At 39.8% G+C, this 7,290-nt stretch overlaps 1 protein-coding gene across 1 annotated transcript in view; it reads left to right on the top strand.

Moving 5' to 3' along the window:
* Nucleotides 1–5,899: 5,899 nt before the first annotated feature.
* LOC118478791 overlaps nt 5,900–7,290 on the top strand; it is a 4,943-nt gene continuing 3,552 nt past the window's right edge. Inside the window, exons 1-2 of the mRNA XM_035973040.1 lie at nt 5,900–6,027; nt 7,004–7,167. Coding sequence (XP_035828933.1) covers nt 5,900–6,027; nt 7,004–7,167 — 292 coding nt within the window. The remainder of the gene's footprint in view (nt 6,028–7,003; nt 7,168–7,290) is intronic.

Below are 7,290 nucleotides of genomic sequence, written 5' to 3'. Positions count from 1 at the left end.
GGTATTCAGAGTATCTATAACGAGCGATGAATATTATTATGCCTATCTACATCAAATACCTGTGTTTATACATGTTCTGTTTCGTCTGTACAAACAACCATTTCCCTTTCCGCTCAGAATTAAAGCAAATTCGACTGTAAAAATAACATACACAATATTATTATAGTCAAACCTGCTTTAACGGCTACCTGTATATCATGCCAACCACCTGTACAAACAGCCACTTCCCATTTCCCCTTGCCGTCTTAAAAAAAACAACCCCATTTCAATGACACTGTGTAAAGACGAGGTTAATACGTCTACCTGTCTAAGGCCGCCATTTTCCTCCTCGGCACATGAGTGACCGTCTCAGACAATTTCCACTGCCTGTTACATATAGATACACAATAGGTCAAGGTTATTTCCGAACCATCCGTCACCACAAGTCGCTAGTAGTTGTAAGTGTCAGTAGCGGGATTAAGGCATCTATAGGGATCTCGGACGCATTGTCTTCCGTTGTCCCTGTAAAGTCCTCGAAAATAAATGTTTGTAAAGGGTCTTCGCGAACCCCAAAATCTGGGAGTTAACTAATTGAGACGCCCATTCTGGTCATTCGACAACATTTGAAGAAGACAAGCTGTTTCAGGATATTTTTAAAAAGAAGCAGCATAATAATAATATGCGTAATATTAACTTCGTTATGCATACAGATTTTCCCATTCTGTTTTTGTCATCTGAGACTTGAAATGGCAGGCAATGCTAATGCTATGAAATATTATGCAAATTTGTGCTTCTGATTTATGTAAGATTGTCAAAAATATCCCGCAAAATTATCTTTGGCCTGCTCAGAGAGTATTACCGTAAACTCTCTGGTCGTCTGCTAATCGGACGAAATGTGTCCGTTGCGTCCTTTAATGAGTTAATCAGTTTGCAGGTTAGGGATCCTTTTAGGTGTACAGTCCAGCCTGCTCTAACAACCCCGTGAAAAAGACAATAACCGGTTCAAATAGCCACTTTCCATTTCTCTCTTACTTTTTTTGTTTTACATTATTATGACATTGTGTAAGATATGCTCTTGTATAAGACAAGTACTTTCTCTTCGACAGTGGGTGGCTGTTTTTGGCAATTTCGGCAGTATTTATTATCTTGAAGAGCAATCTGCGCGCTCATATGACCTTAGCAGTTGCGAGCGCCGTAAAACCTTATACTACTACTAGAAGAGCAATCTAATCCACATCCCCACATGTGCTTTTCGACGGCGTATTCTTTTTCTTTTATCATAATATTTGTACAATGGTACGAAATTTGTGTGGTATCGTGGTGTAATCAAAGATCGTTATGTTTGGTGTCATCAAGGGCTTGTAAAAAAAAATGAAATCGAAGAAACTGGCATTTTCCACTCGTTGGGCAGTTTAAAAATAATATTTTGGGGGGGCTCAACACCTTCTATATATGTCAATTTTAAAACATATTTATGTATGGGTTTCACTGAAAAAAGAAACCACTCTGATCAAGGACACGAAACATGTAAATTTTCTGTTTCCAAGGACACTGAAGCTTTGGAAGTCACCAAACTTTGGAAGACATTTCTCCCTAATTTTTCCTCTGATCCCGCCTGCTTCAACCGCAAATATTCGACTTCTATTCAAGATAGATGGGTATCATTTCATCAAAAGCAAGACAAATGAACAAGCTTCAAGGCGATACCAATAGATCTAACTCCATATTATGCCCCAAAATTAATATGCGCCTGATTTCACTGTGTCCTGACATATTTCCATTTGACTCCCGCTTAGGAACATCTTTGGTTCTCTGGACCAAAATATCTTAAGTTTTATTTTGGAGACAGTAACCCTGTTGCTCAGTGTGGGAAAATATAAGTAACTGACCTATCTCAATCAATCGTCCTCACGCCATTTGCCTCACAGTAAACAACGCTACTGTCACATGCTACTGACACAGACCCGGCGTCTCCGTGCAGCGCTAAGGCACTTTGTCATCGCACGCAGAAGAGCAGAGCCCGATTCCCTAGAAGGGAAAATATTTATCGAGCATCTCGGTCTTTCTGTTGTAACACTGTATCCCTATCAGCCTGGGCTGGTGTTAACAGTCAGGACCGAAGCTGGTCTCCTAAATGATCTATAGTTTCGAAGGGTGTAAAAAAATAACCTTGATCAAAAATATATGCTGGCCCTACATAATTTTGAACTCATGGATTATGGGGGTGACAATTATAGCTGCTCATATATCTTTCGGCAGCACGATGTTTCTATATTCTTTTGGGTGGCCAAGGCCACTTGGCCTTGTTTTATTTTGAAGACAGTTGCCCAATGTAGAAAAATAAAAGTAACAGATCTATCTCAATGAATCGTCTTCTCGCTACCTCAGAATGACAACGTTCTATCTGACCTATTTGGCCGTTTGAGTCAGAAACCCAAATGTTCTGTATGCTCCACCAAATCGTAAGATTGTTCGGAGTCGTTTTCGAGATATTCAAAGAATTGCCTTTAAAAAAGCTTGACGTGTTGTAAAACTCGATATCTTTTACTTCAAATTCCTCAGAACTAGTTACAACACAGATAGAACTTTGTAATTCTAGGATAGTGATTTGCCTCACTGTAACATTACTAACACATGCTATCTTCCCGTCGCCATCGTAAGTTTTGTTGCTGTTGTTGCTGCTGTTGCTGCTGTTGCTGCTGTTGCTGCTATCGTTGTTGTTGATTTCATTGTTAAGTTTGCTTCTGTTGTTTCTGTCATTGTTGATTTCGTTGTCGTTGTTGCTGCTGTTGTTGTTGATTTGGCCTTCGATTTTTGTTGTTGTCGTTGTTGATTTCATCTTAATTGTTGTATGTCGCTGTTGATTATTTCATTATCGTTGCTGTTATTGCCGCTAGTGTTTGTTAATTTAATTGTTATTGCCGTTATCATTATTGTTGATTTCACTGTCTTTACTGTTGCCGTTGCCATTGCTGTTGATTTCATTGTTGTTGTTGTTGTTGTTGTTGTTGCTGTTGTTGTTGTTGTTGTTGATGACTATGATTTTACTGTCGTTGCTGTTGTGGTTGTAGTCGTAGTTGTTGTTATGGGAGCTTAACACCCTACATAGGCTCAATGCCATTTCGAAGTCGGAACTCAGCATCTCCCACGCGACACACGTTTGACAGAAGATTTTACACCAAAAAAAAAACCTTTCGGAAGGAAAGAGAAGAACCTTTCTTGGATTCGAACCTTGAACTTTTGCGTGGCAGGTCACGTTCATAGTCTAGTGCTCCATTGAGGCCAGCATAAAACACGTTGGTATGACAAAAACAAAACAAAAAGCATGCCTGCTGAGATAAAGGACCGCAAAAAAAGAAAGGAAGGAAGAAAGAAAGGTAGAAAGGAAGAAAGGGAAAGAAAGAAAAAAAAAGAAAGAAAGAAAGAAAGAAAGAAAGAAAGAAAGGTAGAAAGAAAGAAAGAAAGAAAGAAAGAAAGAAAGAAAGAAAGAAAGAAAGAAAGGAAGAAAAGGAGGGAATAGCAGCAACCCCACACAGGTTCACCGCTTGGGGGTAATATTTCAACCTGTCAACTCCCCGGAAACCTGAACGATCGTAGCGCCAGGAAGCCTTTTCGTTCCTGTCCATTGGCCATTGCATGATGACTCAGCATATCCGTCGAAAGGGAAACAACAAACTCGGCAAGAATTTATTGCCCTAATGTTAGATTACGAGCCTTCCGCATAAACGTATACTGAAAAATGGCGCAACTCAAAAGGGATAAGGAATTAGCGTGGCCATTATTCTTACAATGCTGTATAATAAGCTGATGCCATATGCTTTTCGAGACAAGTCGGTGTATAAAAAGTAATTCAACGAGGACAACTCATAATAATGATAATAATATTTCCTAGTTTCTTCGGTTTCCGTGTCAACAGTGTGAACGTGTCTGTGTCAATAATTAGTTGACTTATTTGTTTAGCTTCCTTCCTTGAGGTGTGAGGTTTTCTTATTTACAATGATAGTCATTGAATGAGTAAAGTGATATACTGTATATTATTCAGAATCCTTCACCTTGTAGTTTCCCACCTTGAACAATAATATAAGTTGGATAGACCTACTGTCACCAGTAATAGCAGTAGGCAGCAAATCGAGACTGAAGTAACAGAGTAAAGACCAACAAATAAGTGCCATTGGAACTTATTGTCATAATTTGTGGTTCCGTTGGAGAAGAGTAAGGGTTTTCAACAATTGAAAAAAAAAAGAATAAAGACCAAATGAAAACGATGCGCTATCAGAAAAATCATGATTCATCCCCATCATCATCATCATCATCATCATCATCATCATCATCATCATCATCATCATCATTTAAAAATTCAGCTTTGTCTTCAAAGCTTCTTCCATTACCATTTCAGGCAGTGAAACTTTTTCATAACGAAGGTTCCACCTGAAAGGGCGCACATTACGTAAATATGCTTCAAATGAAAGAGGAGAAACTTTTACAGGAGCTAATCAGGTTCAAAGGAAGTGCAGATGCAGATTTGTGAACGCATTGGGGAAGACATTGACCTGTGATCCATTCTTGACGACAGTTTCCATCTCTGCGATTTACACACCCTATCTCCCCCCCCCCCCCCACGGTAAGACACCATCAAGTGTACTGGAGGTTAGAGTGCACCATGCGTCAGTGCTTCCATATCTCCTTTTTCTATTCCAATGTTGTGTTTGTATATTTCTGTCTGCCTGTCTTCTATTTCCCATTATATATGATGATCATTTTCATGGTGATGTGTTTCCTCGTAACTCAAACAAATCACCGCGTCCTCTCCGATTTCTGTCTCGTAAAGCAAGCTCTCACTTAGCCCAGCACGTAAAAAAGACTGAAGCTTAAATATTTTGTCAAAGGGACTTCACATTTCTGCTGGTGCATTTCTCCTACAACCCTGGTTGGCCGTTAAAAAAACAAGCAAGGTTTAAATGAGCTTGCCTTTTATTACGGTATTTAAAGATTATTTGAAAGTGGTTTTTTTTAGAATCAACAAACTTGCAGTCCGCATAAACATTACAGTCTCTGTTTTATGCTACATACAGAAAAGATTTATATAAATACTTTTTTCCATTTTTTCCCCACCAGTCAGCCTAATTGAAATGAACCAATTTCAAAGATTAAAAAAAATTATGAGCTCTTTAAGATACACGTATTTGTTAGTTGTGCAAGTAGTAACCCAAATTCACGCCTTGTTTAAAATAAAGGAGATTGTGTCGAATCTATAGATAATGAAAATAAACTGAGGGGAAGAGTCAGAGGCAGTTTCTAAGACACACGAATCAACATAAAAGCCTTGAACCTCTTGCTCTTGCCAGACAAAAAGAAGGTAAATGAGGGACAAGAATACTATTAATAACTCTGAGAACTCGAACAGATGGGTAACTGGGAAAGACTAGAACATTGTACATGTAGGTTTTAGAGGTAAACAAAAAATAGGGCGTTACCTGACTGAAGGAGCCAACTGCGGCTGTGTGGTATACATAAATATCACATTCCTCGTTTTTCATTAAATCCTATAGTCGTAGAGATTGGCCATTGTGGTTTTTTGTTTGTTTGTTTTCTGTTTTATTCTTTGTTTCAGTCTTATTTTGTTTTCTTTTGTTTTGTTTAGTTGTTGTTGTTGTTTTGTTGTTGTTGTTGTTGTTATTTTTTTAAAAATTACTTTTTTTTTTGGGGGGGGGTGACCTGATTCTTCTCTGATCTCTTACTAACTTAATTGTTTAACTTCAGGCCTGTTCTTAGATTTGTTCGGTGATGATGATGATGATGATGATGATGATGATGATGATGATGATGATGATGATGATGATGATGATGATGATGATAACCCCATCTTCCTGCCCCCTAAAAAAAGATTTTAAAAAGTCTACATGTTCTCTTTATAGGCAAAATGACGCCAGCAATAAGCTACGTACTATTTTCGGTCTTGGTGATTTCACGTCTTCTGGCGACTGTGTCCGGGAACTTCCTTGACCTACTGACCTTTAACATGATGTGCAACGAGGACGCCGGTTACACGTAAGTGAACGAAGAAGGTGACACTGTGGCTGGGGACGGGGAAATGGGGGGTTTTGGTTAGGGGGTGGGGGAGCGTATTCAGAGTCTGGATACAAGGCCATTCTCTTAATCCTTTTGACCTGTGTTACAGACACAGAGAAGAGGTGCGTTCGTGGTTTATTCTCTCTCTCTCCCTCTCTCTCTCTCTCTCTCTCTCTCTCTCTCTCTCTCTCTCTCTCTCTCTCTCTCTCTCTCTCTTTCTCTCTCTCTCTCTCTCTCTCTTTATCTCTCTCTTTATCTCTCTCTTTCTCTCTCTCTCGCTTTAAGGCGATACGCGTACCAATAACTCTTTATGCCCCAAATTGACGAGCGCCTGATTCCATCGTGTCGTGACACATATTTTGAGGGTCAGCCGATTTTACCACTAGGGCGACGATATCTTTCTCTCTGAAAACAAAATTAGTATACTTGTGATATACATGTCACTTTCTTTTTCATACTGTAATATGTTCGTATAATTAAGATCATGTGTATACAAGCGTGTGCTCTGGTGTGGTTTGCTCCTTCATCCCAATCAAACATCTATCGTCTTTATCTCTTAACCCTTTTGGATGTGTTCTTCTCTTGTAACAACTCTAATTTTTGGCACTTATACGACCTCATCGTGTTGCGAGTTCCGTAAAATTCTTACCAAAAAAACTGTTGAAATCTGAGACACTACGTGTGTTGCAAGTGCCATAAAACTCTCCTGTAACACCTCTAATCGTCAGCAGACAAACGATTTAATTGTGTTGCAAGTGCCGTAAGACTCTAACTAAAAAAACGAACAAACCAACCAACCAACCAACCAACCAACCAACCAACCAACCAACCAACCAACCGAAAAAGCAAACAAACCCAACAAAGAAACAAATGAACACACAAACAAAGGAACAAAAAACAAACAAATAAAATTCAGTTAAAAACTCAACCCCACGGGTTTCCCTCACGTCCATAGATTTGTTCGCGGTGACCCCTGGGACTGTAACCGCTACCACATGTGTATGGCGGGAATTCCGTTCCAGGGCCGGTGTGGACCAGGCCAGGTGTTTGACCAGAAGACCCACAGGTGTAGGGCGCCGTCCACTACTGACCAACCACGGTGTGCGCGTGCAGTCACAGGTGTGTGTGAGTGTGTGTGTGTGTGTGTGTGTGTGTGTGTGTGTGTGTGTGTATGTGTGTGCGTGCGCGTGCAGTCACAGGTGTGTGAGTGTGTGTGTGTGTGTGTGTGTGTGTGTGTGTGTT

This window comes from Aplysia californica, unplaced genomic scaffold (genome assembly GCF_000002075.1).
Source record: "Aplysia californica isolate F4 #8 unplaced genomic scaffold, AplCal3.0 scaffold00962, whole genome shotgun sequence".
NCBI classification, from domain to species: domain Eukaryota; kingdom Metazoa; phylum Mollusca; class Gastropoda; order Aplysiida; family Aplysiidae; genus Aplysia; species Aplysia californica.
Note: the sequence above shows the minus strand (reverse complement) of the source record. Positions and strands in the feature narration are given on the sequence as shown.